We start from the raw sequence: 21150 nt of genomic DNA, 5'->3' as shown, positions 1-21150 counted from the left end.
AATATATTCATAATTTAAATAATACAATATAATATTTTAAAATTAAATAAAAAATTCAAATAATAAATATTTTCTTAAATATATTATTTCAATATAAATTATTTTATTTTTTAAAAAAAAATAAAACTACAAAAGAAATATAACATATTTAATATTAAAAAAAATATTACCATCATTTAAAAAAAAAAACCTTTTAATATTGAAGCATAAAAAACGAAAAATGTCCAATTATAAAGCAAAAATACTAAATCAGTAATAATCAAAGGTATAAATTCCCCTTCCAATATATGGTGGAGATAAGTAGCAATTATTAGAAGAAAGTTAAAACTCTGAAAATCGTTTACTTCAACAAATAAGCACCTCAACTTGGCAAAAGAAATTTTTGCACACAGAGATTCCCACAAAATTTTTAAATTCGATATTTTTAAATAATAATGAACACTTTTAATTATGTATAAGCATCTTAAAAGAATATAATGAAGAACTTAGTTTATGTCAATAAAAAAACACTGAAATGAAAAACGGAGCTTGGAAATTAAAATTTGCTCGTACATTGCATGCTTTAATGCGTGAAACTACATTAACAAAAGACAGAATTATATAAAGAAAATTTGCAGAAAAAGTATGTACTTGGGCAATTGATTAATTATAACAATTAGAGGTTTCTGCAGAGACTTAGCATACTTAAACACATGAATCAATGTATGCGAAAGCAATCTTAACAAGACCAGAATCGGCTGCAACTATTATTTCACAAGCAAACACATTCGCACCACCTCAGCCAAGAACACAAAGTGCTGTTTCCAAAAATACAAAAAGCGGGGTTTTAAGAAATTTAGATAAAACTAATATTCTATAACTAAATTCAACTACTGGAGGTTTCACTAATAATATTTTAAGACCTGAAAGTGCTTTTAATACAAGTATGAGACCCGAAAGTGCCATTTATTATAGTAAATTGGATATTTTAAGACCTGAAAGTGCGGCTAATTTCAAAAAACTAAGACCAGGAAGCGCAATAAACTATAATACTAAAATGAGACCTTTTAGTGCAATATTGAGACCTTTAAGGCCGGATTCAGCATTTATAAAAGAAACAGAAGAAGACGATAGTTAAATAAAAGAAAATAAAAATGAAAATAATATTGAGAAAATAAACCAAGATTTAATAATAGAAGAAGAAGATATTGGAGAAACGGATGAAAAGAATTAAGAAAAAGAGAGAATGGCAAAATTATAAAAATAGCAAATAAAAATAGATATTTAATTGTAAACACTTTAACCCTCAGAGTAGATTGCTGTACTTTTGTAAGATTATAAAATAAAAGCCAGAACTAAAATAGTAGACGATATACCTCCAAGCGAAAAACTAAAAGAATATGAACGAAAAAAATTATAATATCATGGAAAAGCTTTCATTAATGATGAAGAAGAAAGAAAATTATTAATTTAAAAAAATGAAGAATAATTTGATTATAATAAATGGCATTTTGAAAAACCGTAAAAATATCTGCCTTCACATATTGTTAATGAAGAAAAAGAATACATAGATATATAATAATAATAATAATAATAATAATAATAATAATAATAATAATAATAATAGTAATAATTTTAATAATAGTAATAATAGTAATAATAGTAACAATAGTAATAATAGTAATAATAGTAATAATAAGAAAATTAAATATTATAATTTTAAAATTTATAAGAAGCTAAATTATAAGAAAATGAAGAACAAAAAAAAGTCATTTAAATTATTCCTAATATTAGAAATTTTTAAAATGATAAAGACAGCAAAGAAACTTTTTAAAGGAATTTAAATAAAAAATTTGAACAGAGATCTGATTATTTGTTTTATGAACCAAGCAATGATATTTAAGAAATGAATTTGGAACTTTAATGGTTTTAAAATAAAAACAAAGAATTAAATAATAAAAAATAAGATGAAGAAAACATTAATTTTATCAGATTATGGTCTTTAGCTAAAAGTAGAATTGAAAAAGAAATTAACAGGAAAATTGATTCTTCAATTTATGGATCATAATTTAAATAATGCGAATATAAACCAAGGGCTTATTCGGCTAAATAATTAAAAGATTTTGATAAACTAACTTAAACTAATTCAAGATTTAAAAACTTATCACCTTCAAAATATATTTAAGTATAAGACTCAGATTTTCATAATTAAACGGACAGTTTTTAGAATAAATAATCAGAAGAAGAAGAGGAAAATGACGATTAATATTATCAAGAAGATGAAGAATTACAATCAGAAAAACTAGAAGAATAAAAAATAGCTAAGGTAGGCTTATATGAAGGAAAAAATATTTAAATAAATAAAAATACATAAATTTTTGATTTAAGAAAATAAAGATTGACATCTGCGAAAACAGAGAAATAATTTAAAATTAATGATGAAATTTTTGATTTAGAAAATAAAGCAACAAAAGTAAAGATTGAAGAAATAAAACATCTATATGGACCTACAATTAATGTAAATCCTAAAAATATTAAAATAAATGATGATGAAGAAGAAATTATTCCTTCCATGAGTATTTATGCAATTAATAGGAAAAATTTGAAATATAGACCTTTTTCAGCTGTTTTGCAAAAAGTTAATATATAATAAATAAGATAAGAATAAGTTGAAGAAATTTAAGAAATTAAAAAAAGATTTACAAAATATAAAATAAGTGTACCTTATTAGAGTATGGTAAAAGCTATCTTAATTCCTGAAGGGAACCTTGGAAATGAGGCTAATATTTTACCTGAACCTGGCTATGGTCTTTTTAGTAATCCTTTTATGAAAATTAAAAAGAAAAAAAAGAAAGTAGGCAAAAAGAAAGGAGGAAAAAAGAAATGATTTTTTATATTAACAACATTAAGTATTAATTATTAGTAGTTATATTTTTACATATAATATATATACATTTAAAAAACAATTAATTTTTTCTTTGCTTTTCTTATTTTTTCTATTTTTGTGTTTATTTTATTTTTAAAAAAATATACCAAATTTAATTTGATATAAAAAATAATTTATCAAAAAAAATAAGCAAATAATAAAAAAAAGCAAAAAATACAAATTTAAAATAAAGGGGAAAAATCTAATTAATTTTAATTTAAAAAAAGATATATATCTAAATAACAAAAAGGTAAAATTAAAAAAAAAATGCAAACAAAAGAATCTCTAGAATATACTAATACTTTAAGCAAAGATCATATCTTCTAAGCTGAATACAAAGAATTACAAAATTATCAAAACATTGAGAAAATCCGTGAAGAATTTGATTCATTAAAAAACTTAAACAATACCAATATTGAGTTAGCAGGACTAGAAACAGCCACATATTACATAATAAGAAGTTTCAATGAAGATCATATTCATAAAGCAATAAAATACGGTATATGGACTACTACAAACAGAAATGCTGAAATATTAAATAAGGCGTATGAAGAAGCAAAAGATAAAAACACAGAAATATACTTATTTTATTCAGTAACAAACAGCTAGAAATTTTGTGGCATGGTTCGATTAAAAAGTGGTTTATAGACAGGCTAATCATTCTAGTATTGGAATGATGAATGTAGATGGTTTGGAATATTTTAAATTGAATGGGTATATATAATGGATATTTGGGAAAAGAAATTCGAACACATAAAAGAGCGTAAAAGAAATTCTAAAAAAGAAGAAAATAATGATCAAAATTTAAATTTAATTTCTGTTATTCATTTAGGCGATTGCTCTTTATTGTCTAATTCTAATGGTCAAAGAATGATCAATATTTTTAAATAAAGTGAGTCTATTGGTTCAATTTTTCAAAATTTTATTAATTATGATAATTTAGAAAAGCAAATGAGAAATGATAGGGACTCAAATATTGAATATCAATTAAAATTCAGAGAAGCTCATTTAAAATTTTAAGCTAATCCTTTTGCAAGTTTTCATTCTGAAAGGCAAAGAAAGAAATATGGTAAAAAACATCATTATGGATACAAATAATAATAAAATTAGTAAGAAAATAATTTTAATAAATAAAACTCTAATGAAAATATTAATAATGAAAATAATAATGATATGAGATAATAAAATAGATAAAATAACAAAAAATAATATACTAATTATAATAAATAAAATTAATAATAAAATTAACAACAAGACAAAAATAAATAATACAATAATAATTATAAATAAGTAAATAATAATAATTGCTTTTAGTATAATAATTTTATTTAAGACCCTTCTTTCTAAATAAATTTTTTTACTTAGTTATATAATAATTGCTTTACAAATAATTAATGTCTTAATGATTATGTTGATTTTGATAATTAAAATGAATAAGATTAATGTAAAATTCCTTTATAAGGTTTAAAATTAAAAAACTAAAACAATTAAATTATTTAAAATGAAAATGAATTTGTAAATTAATTCAATAATTTTTTATGTAACCCTGATATTTTACCACCTAATAATGTATTTAATGTGCATCATATGCATTTTACTAATATTTAAGGATTTAAAAATTAAAGAAAAAATAATAAAAGAAATAATTAAATTAAAAATAATTATTAGGATTAAATTAAAAATAATTCATAATAGAGAAATAATAATAATTATAATGATAGCAAAATTGATAATTTTCTTAATATTCCAATAAAATATACTAATTAATCTAAAGGAATTAATTAAAAGTAAAAAAAATAATAACAAAAATAAAGTAAAATTGAAAATATAAATGAGTAATAATAAGAAACAAAATTTGAATGAATAATTGTTAAAAAAAATTAGTTATATTAATATATTAATAATTTTATTTATTATTTATTTTGTTATTAATGTGTTTTATTTTTTAAGTTTTAATTTTGTCAATTAAAATATCGGTTTAAGTAAAATATATATCATATTAAATATAATAAGAATATATAATTAATAAAAAACTTTATTAATTTGTAAAAATAATTTATAAAATATAATATAAAATTATATAAAAAAAAATTTTTATATAATTAAATTTAATTTAATTTCTATAAAAAAATAAAAGATTATAACTTTAAAATAAGAAAAAAAAAAAAAAAAAAAAAATATATTTTTCATTAAAAACTAATAATGTTATTCATTAATTAATTTGATTTTATTAGCAAATAAAAAATAAATTTATATTATAAAAAATAGATATTTTATTAAAAAAATTATATCTATTTAAATTAATATTATAAAAAAAAACAAAATTTATATTTATGCTAAAATAAGAAATAAATTAATTATAAAAAAATACATATTAAAAAAATTAAATTAAATTATATTTTAAAAAAAATTAATTATATAATGTATTCATAAATTAAAATATAACTAATAAAAAATAAATAATATTAAAAAAATTATAAAAAATAAAAATAAAATAATATATATATAAATATAAAAATTTTAATAAAAGTAAATATATATATATAAATAAATTAATTAATAAATAATTAATTATATATTTTAATAATATATAATTTTTATTATAAATATGCATTAATATTTTTTTCCTTTACGTATTTATATTAAAATAAAATTTTATATAAATAATTATTTTTATATTTATGAATTAAAGAAAAAATTCTAAACCTTCAAATTTTATTATTTCTTAATTTGTAAAATTAGATGTTCCATCGAAATCAAATTTAAATTTTAAATTAAATAGCATTTTTCCTCGATTATACAAAAGTAATGATTAAATTTAACAAAAATCAATACATAATAAAAGCAATGAATAATATGATATATTATTTAATATGGCATCTTAATCTAGTGTTATTCCTTATTTATAAAAAATGAAATAATAAAAAGTTGATGAAGTTTAAAGATTATATTTATAAACAAAAAATATAGATTTAAATATTAGAAAAGAAGAGAATAATCATTTATCAAGATAAACAAATGTCATATTGCTTTATTTTATTAAAAATTATTAAAAAAAAATAGGCAGTTTTAAATAAGAATACATCATGTTTTAAAGAAATTTTATATGGAAATTAAATATAACAAAAATAATATGTAGTGGGAAAAAATATGACATTAAATGACTTTAAAATAAATAAAACTGATAAAAATGTTGGAAAAGTCAAAAAAATATTATGTGGATTTATAAATTAAAATAGAAAATATTTTAATAAAGAAGTAATTATTTTACCCAATTATTAAAAAAATGCACCTTTTTATTTGAATACAATGCTCTTTGCAGATGATTTTATATAGGAATAATAAATAGTTAAGAAAAATTTTGGTTATGATGAAGAAAATTTAGATAGAAATAACTTAAGGTTAGAAAAAATTATTTTAGAAAGAATAATTAAAAAAGAATAAAATATAAAATAAAAATAATATGTATTAAATTGACTCTTTTTTTTAAAATAATTAAAAATCTTTATTAATTTAAAAATAAAAAAAATATGAATTTACAAAGAGAAAAAAAAATTAATTTTAATCGTTTTGCATATTTAAAATTATTATATGAAAAAAGTCAAGAAAAATATTTAAAAAATAAAGAAATATATGAATAGAAATATAAAAAAAATATCATTTTAAAGACATTAGTCGAACAATTTAAGCTTTTAAATATGACATAAATAGGAAGTTTTAAAGAAATAGTGAATAATTCACATGAATTACATAAAACCTTATTTGAAGTAAAAAAAATAGACAAAGAAATTGGGTTTTATTTAGAATTTTAAATCATTCAATCTTTATAAAATGAAATAAAATCTTCTCATGCAATACAGGTAATGCCAGAAAATGCACATTTAAAAAAAAAATAAGAACAATAAAAACATATATTATTTTTTATCATGTTAAAGTTTTTTGGAGAAATTCTTATTTTTGAACTTTGTATGGGATTTATTTTAAGTTGTACACGACTAACAGATGATATGAATGAATTATAAAATATAAAAAAATAATAAGATATTCCTATTTTTAAATATTTTAATATAGATTAAGATGATATTGCTTATTTAGAATATTTGGATAATTTAACTTATATATTTTGTGGCTTAATTTGTATTAATTTGAGAGATTTTATCAAATTAAGGATTTGGGAAGAAAGTGAATAAATCAACTTCATTAAAAACCAAGTAAAGCATGAAAGTATGCTTTTTAATGTTGATTTTGATTAAAAAGATTACTTTTGGCATTTTATTGATGTTTTTTTTAAAAATAATAGAAAAAGCATAAGTTATATGTATTTTGTAACTCTTATGAATTTTTTAGATTTGTCCTATATATAGTTAAAAATTGGAAGTGGAGAATGGAAAGATTATTCATTATAAAGTTATCAAAAAGAAAAAGATCTTTATTAAAAATTATTTGAATTTATAGATATAAAGTTTTTATCTAAATTACAAAATCATGATTTCTATAATGATCATTATTATAAATTAGTGGATAATGTTGGAATGGAATTTTATTTAAATCAATTTCTTTAAAATTCGAAGGAAAGGTTGCTAAAATGGAAGCAAAAAAATCTTTTTGAAATGGAAAATGTTAAACCTGATTTAGAAAATGAAGTAAAAGCAAAAACTTGGAATCCTTTTATTTATATTTCTTTAACTTGAAAAAAATAATATTATCTATTAATTTTTATATTTATATTTTTTTTAATTTAAATTTATTTATTTTATTTTTTAACAAATAAAAAATTAATAAAAATGATTGTTAAATAATAAATTAATAGAACCGAAATAAAAAATAAAATATCAGAAAAAAATCTAAGTGAAGATGTTTTCATTTCAAAGATATAAAGATAAGAAAGAAAAAAGGACATCATAAAAAAACTAAATGAATTAAATGAAAAATTATTTCAATTAAATTCCGAAAACAAAAATGTTACTTTTAAAAAAAAATATTTTTTAAATAAAAATATAAATAGCTATTTCAAAATGAAAAACATGAAAGTTTACATTAAAAAAGTTCAAGCTTATTTGATAAAACACAGCTTATTAACAATTGTTCAAATGGAAAAATATTATGTTCAAAAATCTAAAATGAATTTTAGTTAGAGAAAACTTTATAGAATATAGAAGATAATTAAAAAAGAAAACTAAATGAAAAATTATTAAAAAGCCCTAATTAAGAATTAAATAAATAGAAATATGAAATGGAATCTGAAAAAAATTATTAATTACTTTAAATTTGTTAGAACTATTAAAAAAATATTGAAGGTCACAATTAATAAATGAGCAATTAATTAAAATAAATTAAAAGTAATTATGAAAAGAAACTCAAAGAATTCGAGATTTTATTATAAGAATCGAATGAAAAAATATCGTCGCTTCAAATTTAATTTCATGAATACCCTTAAAATGAAAATGAAAAAGATTTTATTATCTAATAAAGTATTTTTTTTTTATTTTCTTTTTATATATTTTTATTTAAAGTAGTATAAAAAATGGCAGAAAAGGATAAAGAAATACTAAAATAAAAACGTATTATTTAGGATCTTTAAAATTAGATGGAAAAATAAAATGAGTTTATACAAAAAGTTTTACTTGAAAATGAAAAGGTTTTTTATTATTTAATTTCTTAATTAAATAAAAAAATATAAATAGTGTTACAAAATGTTTCAATAGAAATAATTATGAAAAATAAAAATATAAACAAATAATTTATTAATATATACGTATATAAAAGCAAATAAATATAAACATTAATTAAATACGTTTTTTATTATATTTAAAAGAAAAAAAAAAATGATAAAACTATTTTTTTTATTATTAGTCTTTGTAACATCTTGCATGAATAGAACTCATCAAAAATAAAAAAAATTCCTCTAATAAGAAAAAAGTCTAAGAATAAAATTAAAAAGAGATTCATCTATAGAAAGAAGAATAAAATAATTTAACTTTTTAACAATGTAGCATTCCGTCCTAAAAAAGTAAATAGAGTTTGTTTAATTAGAATTATAAGAAAAATAAATTTTCAAAAAGTTTTAATCAAATAAATTTATTTAATAATAATAAGTAATTCCTAAAAACTATAAAAATGGAAAAATATCTTTATAAAATCACTAAAATACATTTTATACTGGAACATTATCAGTAGGCTATTTAGAAAAATAATATAATATGATATTCGATACTGGATCAGCTTTAATTTTTGTTAATTCTGTTAAATGTTAAGATATCGGCTGTAAAAGAGGAAATTAATATGATTTTAAAAAATCAAAAACTTATAAGCCTACAGAATATGAATATGAAGTCTAATATGGAAGCGGTTTTTTTTTTTTTTTTTTTACTAAAATAGATATAATTCAAAAAAAGGAAATTTAATAGGTGATTATTCAAAAGATAGTTTTTTTGTTGAAAAATAAGAAATAAAAAACGTAGATTTCGTTGAAATTACAAAAGAAGAAGGATACATATTCTAAGATGTAAAGAAATTTTATACATTTATTAAAATATATATTTTCTAACTAAAAAAAAATATAAAGGGTGATTTTGATGGAATTGTTGGCCTTTCATTTCCGGAATTAGGTGAAGGAACATTAACATTAAGTGATAGAATGAAATAATAAAAAGTAATATAAAAAAACTAGTTTTCTTTTTATATGAACAGAAATGAAAATTAAAATGTTTCTTTTATTTAATTTGGAGAAGCTGATTATAAAGACATTCTATTAGATGATAAAGTAACTTATCATAAAGTTGCAAATCCAAACTATTGGTCTATATTCGTATAAGAAATACTTGTTGATGAAAATAATACTAATATTTGTTCGGTTAATAAACCCTGTGCTTTTATTGTTGATTCTGGTACTAGTGTTATCGCTGGACCAACTACTGGTATTAATAAACTGATTGGATATATGGCTAATGAAGATTATTAATGTAAGAACTTACCTAAAGTTAGTTTTAAAATTGATGATTAAATTTATAATTTGTATCCTGAAGATTATTAATTTTCTATTAATGATGGGAACATATTTAATTGTGTTGAAAGTTTTGTTTAAATAGATGTTGAAGACGAATAATGTATAAATTTATAAATATATATTTTTCATAATGTTAAATTAAAAAAAAAAGTGGGTGATATATGGATTTTTGGTGATGTTTTTATGTATAAATATTTAACTGTGTTTGATAGAGAAAATGAAAGAGTTGGATTTGGAAAATTAAAAGAAATAGACTAAAAATTATATTGATGATAATTTAAATATGAATTTCTTGTTTTTTATTTAATATTATAGAATAAATTAAAAATGGCATAATATATTAAAAAATGAAATTATTTTAATATTTTTAATATTATTATAGATTAAACTTTTATTTAAAAAAAATTATAAATCATTAAAATTAGTTTTTAAAATATATAAAATATATTAAAATATATTAAATATTATTAAATTTTAATAATGTAATTTAGTATAAATAAACAGAATTATATAAAATTTGTTTGTAAATTAATTTTGAATTGAGATAAAATAACATATTATATAATAATTTAAATTACAAAAATAAAATTAAATAATATTTTATTTATATATCAAAATATATATGCATTTCTTTATATTTTAATTTTTTTAAAATTTTTTTTAAATATTTTTAAATTTTTTTTAATAAATATTAAAAATTAAATATTTTTTACATTTTATTAATTAGAATATTTATATATTTTTTTTATATTGCTTATTTAAAAAAAAACAATTTTATCAGAAAAAAAACTTTTTTGAATAAATAACAAAAAATTATTTTTTAAATTTTAAAATAATAAAATATAATATAAAAATTGGTATAATGAATAAATAAAAATTTTAAGTTAAAAGACCTTTTAAAACAAGTGTGCCAGTTATTTATAAATAAATTTAAAAATAAAATATTAAACCTCAATAAAATATTTTATCGAATAATCTTTTTAGATTAAAACAAAAATTTCTTCTTAAAAATTAAGAAAAAGTTTTTAAATAGAATAATATTTAATCTAAATTAATTAATTACACTAATAATATATCTTTGCTAAATGATAAATAAGATACTATTAAATTATTATAATAAACATAAATCAAAAGATATAGTTGTAAAAAAAGATATAAATATATATATATATTATTTTTATTTAGAAAGTGTTTAATAATAATTATAAAAATAATCTTTTTTTTTTGATCAAAACATAAATTTATAAGATTTAAAAGTACTTGATGAGATAGGTAAAGGATCTTATGCAACAGTGAAATTAGCTAAAATTAACTAGGCACAAATATTTTATGCATTAAAGATTTACCCTCGTCATATAACATTAGATTTGCTAAAACTTAGAAATATAAAACGAGAAATATAAATATTAAGATAATTGGAAAATGAATATATAATAAAACTAATATCTTCATAAAGAAATTTAAAAACAAGTGAAATTATAGTAGTAATGGAATATATTGGTAAAACAAGTTTGTATACATATTTAAGGGAAAGACCTGAGCGTAGATTAGATGAAGCTACATGCAAAAAGCTTTTTCGTTAAATACTTGAAGGAGTTAATTATTTTCACCAAAAAAACATCATTCATAGAGATATAAAACTAGAAAATATATTATTAGATGATAGACATGAGAAAATCAAAATTATTGATTTTGGTTTTAGTATTGAAAATAATCATTCTTTTAATTAATAAACTTTTTGTGGTACACCTTCTTATATGTCACCTGAAATTGTTTCCAAAAAAAATTCTTCATCTAAAGATGATATGTGGGCTTTAGGTATTTTGCTTTATTAAATGTTACAAGGCACCCTTCCTTTTAAAGGTATTACTAATTAAATCCTTTTCTACAAAATTTAAAAAGGATAATTCTCTTTTGTACATGAAATTTCAGTATCTGCATAAAATCTCATAAAAAATCTTCTTAATGTTTCTTTTTAAGATAGACCTTCTGCTAATTCAGTAAAAAATAAAAAATAAAAAAATATTTTAATAATAAAATAAAGATATTATTAAATGATGAATGGTTAAAAAATTGAAAACAAAAAAATAACATATACACATAAAAAATAATACATATAAAAATTTATTTTAAAAATAATAAAAAAAAAGATATTTAAATATTTAATTGAAAAAAAAATAAAAATGATATTAAATAATATAAACTAATAAAATCTACAAAAAGAAAAGGGAAAAATCATAAATGTTTCTAAAATAACAATTTTCGCTATCAAAAATCCTTCATATAAATTCGATGCTTCTCTCTTTTTGTTAACAACAGCATTAAAGAGTTTGAAAATAAAGCATATTTTTGAATATACGGAAAATATTGATGAGTATAATTATAGTTTGCCTTTACTATTTTTAGAAAACCTTCCTTTTGTTCGTTCCTAATTCCTTGATGTTGTAAAATCTCTATATTTTGATTATTCTTAAGCTTAATAAAATATTTACTTGTTAGATATGTGTTGTTAACTTGATTAAATATTCCATTACTTTCTTTTTTTTGATATAAATTCGCCAAATTAATTGCATGATAGGTTTTATTGGTTACTTTAGCCTGCTTTAAAGTACTAATTCAGATGGCGAATGCGCGTATATTCTGAAAAATTAAAAAAAAATAAAGTCTGTGACCGTAAAAATGCCATTTTACTATGCAACGATATATTAGAAAAACTTCTTTTGATATTAGAAAAGAATAATACATTTTAATAAGGTCCAATTTATTAAGAAGCTTAAACAGAAATTTGTAATTTGTTAGTTAGTGTATTTATTATGTAATTTGTGGAAAATTTAAATAAAGAAAATGAAATTATTTAACTTATTAAAGGAAAGTTCGCTAAAATTTATGAGTTTTCTGTAAATATTCTTAATTAAGTGAATTATTAGAGTTTTCTATTGGAAAATAAAGGAAATTTTATTGAATAAAATGATTAAAGATAAAAAAAATTATATGAAAAATTTTTCGACTTTATTAAAGGATCGAAGTGCTTTACTTAAAAGAATGAAAACTTTTAAATTTAGGTAAATAATGATATGGAATAAAAACCTGGTAAACAAATTTAGTTATTTTTTTTAATTAATAATAAGAAAAATAATAAATAAATAAGAATAAAAAACATTTAAATGAAATTATTATGACTAGCGTATCTTTATTTACATTTTTCATTATTTTAGTTAATTTTAAAGAACATTAAAATTGAATTATTTATATATATATATATATATATTTATTTTATTTTTCATAAAAATTATTTATTTATTTTTTTCAAAGTCTAAATATTTTACTAAAGTATAAATTTACATTTTTTTATTTTAAAAAAAAAAAAAATGAGAAAAAATGTTATGCATTAATTAAACGATACAATAAATAAAAAAAGCTTATCTAAAACAATATATTAACAATAAAAATAAAATTTAAGATCAATATAGATATAAATAAAAAAAAATAAAGAAAAGTTTATGAAAAAATAAACAAAAACAATAAAATTTTATACTCCTCCATAAAGATTATCCAAAATATTGTACGATCAAAATAATTATAATTAAAAAAAACATTTAAAATATTAAATACGCCGCAAGAGTTGTGAAGGGGAAGCATACTTTGGACTTTTTAATAAGCAAAATAAAAATCGTGAATTTTAATTTCCATTTTAATTAATAAAAATGATTTTCAAAACTGAACTTTAGAAACTTGAATTAAATAAACCATAATAAAAAAAATAATAATAAATAAATGTATTATCAGATTCTTTTACACATAAAAACTATAAAATTTCTGCAGATGATAAAAATACGAATTTTAATAATAATGTTTCAATCAAATAATAAAATTAAAAAAAAGTTAAAAGAAAATATACTTAATAAAATATTGAGTGTTTGGATTTATAAAAACTCGATTCTTCTGTTTGTTTAGAAAATTAAAATAAAAATTTGATTTTTTCTACAAATAGTGATTAAAATCATTTTAATTTTACTCCTTAAAACTAGTATTTTAATGAAAAATAGAGTAATAGTTAATAAAAGTATAGAATCTTATAATGCTCGAAAAATCTGATTTCTTTACAAAAGAAAGTACAAAATAATTAATAATTTCATCAAAATTATATTAATATTTTAAGAAGATCATCAATAGCACATTCAATATAATATATAAATAAATATTAAAAAAATTTTTCGCTTATTCCAACGGAAAATTAAAAATTATTTTTTAGTAAAAATTAATCTCCTTTAAAAAAAAATATTTTTATTAGCGAGAAAAAATTAAAAGAATTAAAAGTAAGTAATGAAAGAAAATATAATACATTTATTCTTGAAAAATATAAACCCAATAATAAAAAATATCTACTTGATTATATTTATAATACAAGTAATGGATAATTAAAATTAACAAATCCAATTAATATTTAAAATATGGAAAGCAATTTATAAAAGAATACAAATCATAAATAATCTTAAAATTATTCAATTTATTTAAATTAAAAGAATCTATATTCTAAAAATACTAGATTATAAAAAAGAAACTTGATTTTATAAAATAAAAATTGTTTTTAAACTTGTAATTAATGAATTTATTAAATATTTAAAAATTAATTTTTGTTATAAAATTTATTATTTATATGTATTATTTGAATAATTAACAGTTTTAATTTATATGAATTTTTTTTTACAATATAATAATAATATAATATGTATAAATTTTATTAAAATATGTTTTATTTTACATAATTTATTTATAATAAAGTTAAAATATCAAATATAATAAAAAAAACTTTAATATATATTTAAATTAAATATACAAAAAATATATAAATATTAATTTTTTAATAATAAAGAGAAATATTGTTTAAAATTTAAAAATATTAATTATATAAAATTATAATTTTATAAAAATATTTAATATAATAAAAATTAAAATATTCAAATAAATTACTATACAAAAACAAATACATCAAATAAAACCCATTAATTAAATAAAGATAAATATTTTTATTATCATCAATAGAAGTTTATATTTATTAAGAGATTGTTTTAATATCATAATATATAATTTCTCCCAAAAGTAATGAAATCAGTAAAACAAGGACTAGTGATATAAGTATTTATTTACTCCAGATTAATCATTATCCATATTTTCTAGTTTTTTAAAAAATTTATTGAATTTAAAATAAAAATACCGTGAAATCAAAAATAAATAAGAAAAAATTATATATTATTTTTATTTATTAAAGAAAAAAAGAAAATAAAGTAATTACTTTATTTAAATAAATATTATTAAATATATTTTTAAAAAAATTTTTTATTTTTAAGTTACTAAAAATTTAAAAATTAATATATATACAAATTATATTAATTTCTATTTCTTTTAATAATAAAATACAAAATAGTTAATACTATTTTATTTTTAGTAAACTGTAGTCATGTGATATAAAAAACTGTTCGATATTATATATAAAAATTCATAACAATTTTATATTTATATTTTTTATAATATTATAGTAAATTTTAAAATTATACATCATTTTATTAAACTTCTTGTATTATTTTATTTAATAAATCTTAAAATTAAAATAAACTTATTGGATTTAAATTCTTATTTATTTAAACATTTTACTATTATTATGCTTTTTAGAAGTTTTTATAAATGAATGAATAAATTATAAAAATTATATATTACCTTATTTAATATATAATAATTAAAAGAATTTATGTAATTTTAGTTAATAATATATCCCATATAGTTTAAAAATATTAAAGTAAATTAACATTAATAATTAATGATTTAGATTACATAAAAATTATATGATTTGAAAATTTAAAATAATAGTTAAGATATTAATTTTTTTAAATAAGAGAAAATACTATAAAAATAATATTTTAAACCAAAATTAAGAAAATTAAATATATTATATTTATTTTAAATATTTATATTAATAATTTAATTTTTTAAATTATATTCTATAATTTATTTGATATTAAGCCAATTTTTTTGTTTTTCCTTTTAATATATATATATATATTTACTTATAATAATTATACAAATATATTTTTAATTAACTTAATATTTTAACTAAAATATTATTTTATAATTGTAAAAAATAAATATACATTTGCTTTTTATTATAATATATATATATATATATTAATTAAATATCTAATGTTAATTATTATTTTCATTTGTACAGGTTTAAAAGATTGTCATTTTAAAATTATATAGCTTATTACTTCACATATTCCCTTTTAAATTTAATATATTTATATTATTTTTTAATTAATTTGTTTTTTATTATATTATTTTATTTTTATAATTAATTAAATTTTTTAAATATAATAAACTTAACAAAAATAGTTTTTTTTTTATTTTTTTAATTTATTAATCAGTAATAGTATTAAATTTGTTAATGGATATGCATTTTATTTAAAAATTTGTTTATTTTTATATAAATATATACATTTATTAATCTAATAGCAAATTTCCTAAGTGCTTAGTAAAATCATTATTTATATTATTTTAATCCTTAAAATAAAATTAAATAAAAGATTTTTTAAAAATTTACCTATTCTTTTAATAATCCTTCTATAATAAATTCTGTTTATTTAACATATTATTCTAATTAATATTAATTTATTTTTTATATATATTATTGAGGAATAAGTTTATAATTTTCTTAGTATCTATTATTCCTTTATTTATTATATTTTTGATTTCTTTCAAATAATTCTTTTTATTAAATATTTTTTAATTCATTTTTACTTTTCTATTAATATAATTCTTAAAATTTATATTAAAATTTAATATATTTTTGAGATTTCAATAAATTTTCATTTTAATTTTTTTCTTGAAAAAAACTGATTTTACTATTTATATTTTATTTTTTTATATTAGTTTTTTCATATAATTTATAAATTACTTACTCTTATTTTATAAAGTTATTTTTTTTTTTTTAATAAAATGTCTTTCATTTAATTGGATCTTTATTATTAAATATTAATTTTTTAAATATTTTCATTAATTAATTAATTATTGTATAAGCTATGAAATAAAAACTAATTCTAGATCTTCTTTTTTATTTAATTTCGGAAAATTATTATTTTATTTATTAAATTATTTTTTTTTTCTAATTCTAATTTTTGTCTTTATTCTTTTTATTCCAATTAATTTTCTTATTCATGTTTTAGTTTCTCTTCTATTTTCATTTAATAAAATTTTCTTTTAAAATTTTTCTCTTTTTAATATTCTTAAATTTTTAATTATCTTTATTTGTTCTCCTTAGTATCTTCTTATTAAAGTTATTCTAAGGCCGTCTTTTTTTTTATAAAATTAATTTCTGATTATTTGTTAAGGTTTGCCATTTAAATCTTGAGTTTAATTTTTTAAAAGATATTTTAATTTTATTCATAAAGTTTGTTTTATTATTGTCTTTTTCTTTCTAATATACATTATATATGAAACTCGTCTTACTATTTTTTTAATTAGACATAATTTTCTTATTCACTCTTTATTTTTTATAAATCATTCGTTTTATTTTATGTTATAAAAGCCTTATCATATTAATTTTATATTTTTTATTATTTTTATTATTGATCTTGTGATTTTTATGATACTAAATCAAACTTTTATTACATATCGGGCATTGATTTTTAATTTTATATTTGTTTTTCTTGTAACTCCTTTTTTTTAGATATATTTTTTTTTGGTTATTTGTTTTTTATACTTCTTATAATATTATTTTCCTTTAATTTTCCATTTCTTTAAAAATTTCAAGTTTTTAATAAAAAAACTCATTTTCGGATATTGAATTTTATATTTAAATATCTTGGTTTGCTATTTATTCCTTTTGTTTTTTTTATAAGTCTAAAATATTAAAGATAATTAAATAAATACTTAAATAATATTTTCTTATCTTATTTATTGATAAAAATTATTTTATTCCATTTAATTATTTTTGTTATCATTTATTTCCTATGATTTTGAATTCAAATTTTCCATTTTTTATTTTGTCTCTTATTCTTTTATTTATTTATAAATATTTATTAATTCCTATTTTATTATTTATTATTATTAATGTTTTTTTAATTTTCTAAATATTTTTCATTTAATGCTTAAACACTGTATTATTGTATTTTTAAAAATTCTTGTTTTTTTTAAAGTCTTTCATATTCATTTTATTATGATTTTATTCTTCTATTTTTAAATTGATTTTCTTAAAATTCTTTTAATTTTGCTTGCTTTTATATTTATTTCTTTTAAAAAAGTTAAAGTAATATATATACTTAATTTTACAGTTTATATTTCTTTCATTCTTTATTAAGTTAAAAGGAATTTAGATATTTGATTTTGCTTTTTTTAAAATAGTAAATATTTTAATATTAATAGTCTAATTATTTTTTCATATTTTACCTACTATTTTTTTAAAACTTCTGTCAAGTTTTTTTCTCTTTTCATTTTATCTAGGCAAGAAGTTGACCTATTATTAAACATTTTGGAACTTTAAAATGCACTTGTTGTTACACTTTTGGAATTTTCTTAAATAATTTTTTGCCTTTCCTTTTTTATTATTTTTTATTTTTAAAAGTAGGAAAAAAAAATACTTAAATTAATAATTAGACTCTCTATTATCTTTTTCTTTCATATTTTTCTGCTTTTATTTCAAAAAATAATTTAGGATCGTCTTAAAATTCTTTTAGAACTGGATCTTTTTCGAAGTCTTAAATATCTTTTACCAAAAGTTAATGCTGTTCAATTCCTTATCTTTTACATGCTTCAATCGATTTTGGCCTTTTAGTAGAAAATTTAATTTAAATTATAATTTTCTTACGAATTTAAAAATGGAATTATTTTTATAAATGGATTAAAATTTAATAAATTTATAAGCTAATAATCACAATTAAAAATTTATGTATTATTTTATTCATTTATATTTTATACCATTTTTATATAATATTTATTTTTCTGTTAATAAAAATGAAAATTTTATATTTAAAATATATATAGCATATTAATTATAATCATGAAATAATTTTTTTTAGTTGTAAATTTATTCTTTTCTTTTTATCACAATTTATACTTTTTCTAAAAATTATTTTTAATTAAAATAATACTTGTAAATTATTATATTTTTAATATATTTTAAATTAAATCATTATTTTACTTTTTTAAAATACCAACATAAATTAATTTAAAATCATTTATATTATATATTTATAAAAGAAAATTAAAGTGAATAAAGTTTAAATAAAAAATATTTATATAGTTAACAAATTATATAATAAAAGATATTAATATTACCAAAAAAAATTATAATAATGCATAATAATCAACATAATAAAGTAAAAAAAAATATTTTAAAATGAATTAAATTTAGTAATAAAATATTAAAATAAAATAAAATTAAAAAAAAATGTTAAGTTAATATAACTTTGAAAATTTAGTATAAAAAAAAAATTCTAACTAAAATAATATAATCTTTGATTAATATGGAAAATAAATAGTAATTTAAAAAAGCATAAAATAAAATAAAAAAATTATTTAGAAAAATATAAATCTAATGAATTAATAATTAAATAATTAAAATAAGATTAAAAAGAATAAGTTATATATATAAATATAAAAAGAAAATCATGAGATATAAAAAAAATATTATAGCATGATAAATATAAACTTTAAATAACAATAAATTATAAAAAATATAGATATTTACTTAATTAAAAATATATATAAAAAGATTAATTTTAAAAAAATTATTAAATAAAATGAAATAAATAAAATTAATAATAAAAAATTATAATAAAAAATATTTAATAAAATACATATACAAATATAAAAAAAAATTAATATTAACATTAAAAATATATATAATATATAAAATAATAATAATAATAAATATAATAATTAATAAAAATATAAAAATATAAAATAATATATAAATAAAAATTTTATATAAATATAAATTTTTATATAAATATAAATAAAAAATACATATAACTATAAATATTTATATTATAAAATGTATCTTTTTAATTTTTATCCTAGAATATTTTTTTTTATTTTTATATTTAAATATAATAAAATTTCTTTTTTTTCATGTTATTTGTATTTATATTTCTCTTTTATATTTTTTAAACTATTTTTACTTTAATATAATATTTCTTTATAACCATTTTTATTATATCCATTCCTGTATATATAAATATTATTTAATATTTTTTTTTTTATTTTTATATTAGTTGTTTTACACATTATTTATTTATATATCTAAACTATCTATTTTAATATATAATAAAAATTCTATCATTATATGTCTGTTGATATAATTCAAAAAATATATCAAAAAAATAAAAAAAAATTATAATCATTTAATATCTATTTTTACTTAATACATATATATTATTAATTAATCAAATAATTTTTTTCTAATTTATTTAATAATAAATATTATTTTATTATTTTAAATACTTAATTAACCAAAATAATAAATAATCTTATTTTTTTTATTGATTAAGATTTTTTTTAAAAAAATTATAGAAATAAAAAAATATGTAATATAGTAATTTTTAAAATATGCTTTTTTTATTTTAAACAATATAAATAAAGCAAAATTCATATAAAATATATTAATAATAATTATTTGTTATTTTATTATTTTATTTTTTATAGATTAAATAAATTAAAATATAACTAATTTTATTTATAATTAATTAAGAATTAAAAAATTTAAAATGAATAATAATCATTCATAATTAAGTTTTAAAAACTCTATAATTAGTACAAACAGACCAAAAACAAGCTAAAATAAGTCTAAAAATCCTTATGAATAGTAATTTAATTTATTTAATTAATAATTAATTTTAATAGCTAATTTGAATAATCAAAAATGACATAAATGCAATAATTAAATAATTATACAATTATCGATAAAGTAAAAGATTAAATGTATAGTTAATAAAAAAAAAAAAAAGGAAAAATTAATTGAAGAAATAATAAATTTAAAATAAATAATTAACCAATAAAAATAAGAAAATAATTCTTTAAAAATAAAGTTTACACAAACATAAAAGCAAAGTTAAAAATATGAAAAAATAATAGAAGAAGTCTAAAGTAGTGGTGGTAAATTAACTTTATAAAAACTAGATTAAGAAGTATTTTAAATAATAAAAATAAACAAATAATAATAACTTTTTTAAAAAAGAATTTTTTGTAT

The 21150-nt window shown here is 15.9% G+C and overlaps 4 protein-coding genes across 4 annotated transcripts, besides 31 other annotated features; 3 read left to right on the top strand and 1 right to left on the bottom strand. All coding sequences in view use genetic code 6, as the record gives it.

The window, feature by feature from the left end:
* Positions 1–361: 361 nt before the first annotated feature.
* Positions 362–694, bottom strand: IMG5_112740 (hypothetical protein; the record flags this gene model as incomplete). The annotated part of the gene is made up of 1 exon (XM_004034775.1): positions 362–694. One exon carries the CDS (start codon positions 692–694, stop codon positions 362–364), a length of 333 nt encoding a protein of 110 aa, XP_004034823.1.
* A 383-nt stretch (positions 695–1077) lies between these two features.
* IMG5_112730 (hypothetical protein) lies at positions 1078–2866 on the top strand (the record flags this gene model as incomplete). The annotated part of the gene is made up of 2 exons (XM_004034774.1): positions 1078–2198; positions 2397–2866. Coding segments are annotated over 2 exons (1590 nt in total), but the record flags the coding sequence as incomplete, so codon positions are not given.
* Positions 1542–1678: a microsatellite.
* Positions 1555–1677: a microsatellite.
* Positions 2824–2863: a microsatellite.
* Positions 2867–3046: 180 nt separating the features above from the next.
* Positions 3047–3082: a microsatellite.
* A 90-nt stretch (positions 3083–3172) lies between these two features.
* IMG5_112720 (hypothetical protein) lies at positions 3173–3779 on the top strand (the record flags this gene model as incomplete). Its single annotated transcript, XM_004034773.1, has 2 exons — positions 3173–3619; positions 3738–3779. The coding sequence occupies 2 exons, from the start codon at positions 3173–3175 to the stop codon at positions 3777–3779; spliced, it is 489 nt and encodes a 162-aa protein (XP_004034821.1).
* A 265-nt stretch (positions 3780–4044) lies between these two features.
* Positions 4045–4075: a microsatellite.
* A 91-nt stretch (positions 4076–4166) lies between these two features.
* Positions 4167–4207: a microsatellite.
* A 935-nt stretch (positions 4208–5142) lies between these two features.
* Positions 5143–5191: a microsatellite.
* Positions 5192–5340: 149 nt separating this feature from the next.
* Positions 5341–5415: a microsatellite.
* Positions 5343–5449: a microsatellite.
* Positions 5394–5484: a microsatellite.
* Positions 5449–5479: a microsatellite.
* A 1009-nt stretch (positions 5485–6493) lies between the features above and the next one.
* Positions 6494–6543: a microsatellite.
* Positions 6500–6540: a microsatellite.
* A 1075-nt stretch (positions 6544–7618) lies between the features above and the next one.
* Positions 7619–7667: a microsatellite.
* Positions 7668–7871: 204 nt separating this feature from the next.
* Positions 7872–7904: a microsatellite.
* A 1201-nt stretch (positions 7905–9105) lies between these two features.
* On the top strand, positions 9106–10181 carry IMG5_112710 (hypothetical protein; the record flags this gene model as incomplete). Its single annotated transcript, XM_004034772.1, has 3 exons — positions 9106–9253; positions 9301–9410; positions 9471–10181. 3 exons carry the CDS (start codon positions 9106–9108, stop codon positions 10179–10181), a joined length of 969 nt encoding a protein of 322 aa, XP_004034820.1.
* Positions 10182–10339: 158 nt separating this feature from the next.
* Positions 10340–10383: a microsatellite.
* Positions 10341–10376: a microsatellite.
* Positions 10343–10384: a microsatellite.
* A 164-nt stretch (positions 10385–10548) lies between these two features.
* Positions 10549–10596: a microsatellite.
* Positions 10597–12028: 1432 nt separating this feature from the next.
* Positions 12029–12107: a microsatellite.
* Positions 12108–14803: 2696 nt separating this feature from the next.
* Positions 14804–14861: a microsatellite.
* A 4821-nt stretch (positions 14862–19682) lies between these two features.
* Positions 19683–19742: a microsatellite.
* Positions 19714–19756: a microsatellite.
* Positions 19722–19756: a microsatellite.
* Positions 19757–19778: 22 nt separating this feature from the next.
* Positions 19779–19918: a microsatellite.
* Positions 19797–19879: a microsatellite.
* Positions 19803–19944: a microsatellite.
* Positions 19852–19919: a microsatellite.
* Positions 19866–19950: a microsatellite.
* Positions 19870–19919: a microsatellite.
* A 358-nt stretch (positions 19951–20308) lies between the features above and the next one.
* Positions 20309–20348: a microsatellite.
* Positions 20349–21150: the final 802 nt, after the last annotated feature.

The sequence above is a fragment of the Ichthyophthirius multifiliis genome (genome assembly GCF_000220395.1).
Source record: "Ichthyophthirius multifiliis unplaced genomic scaffold scaff_1120509250918, whole genome shotgun sequence".
Taxonomy (NCBI): Eukaryota; Ciliophora; class Oligohymenophorea; order Hymenostomatida; genus Ichthyophthirius; species Ichthyophthirius multifiliis.
Note: the sequence above shows the minus strand (reverse complement) of the source record. Positions and strands in the feature narration are given on the sequence as shown.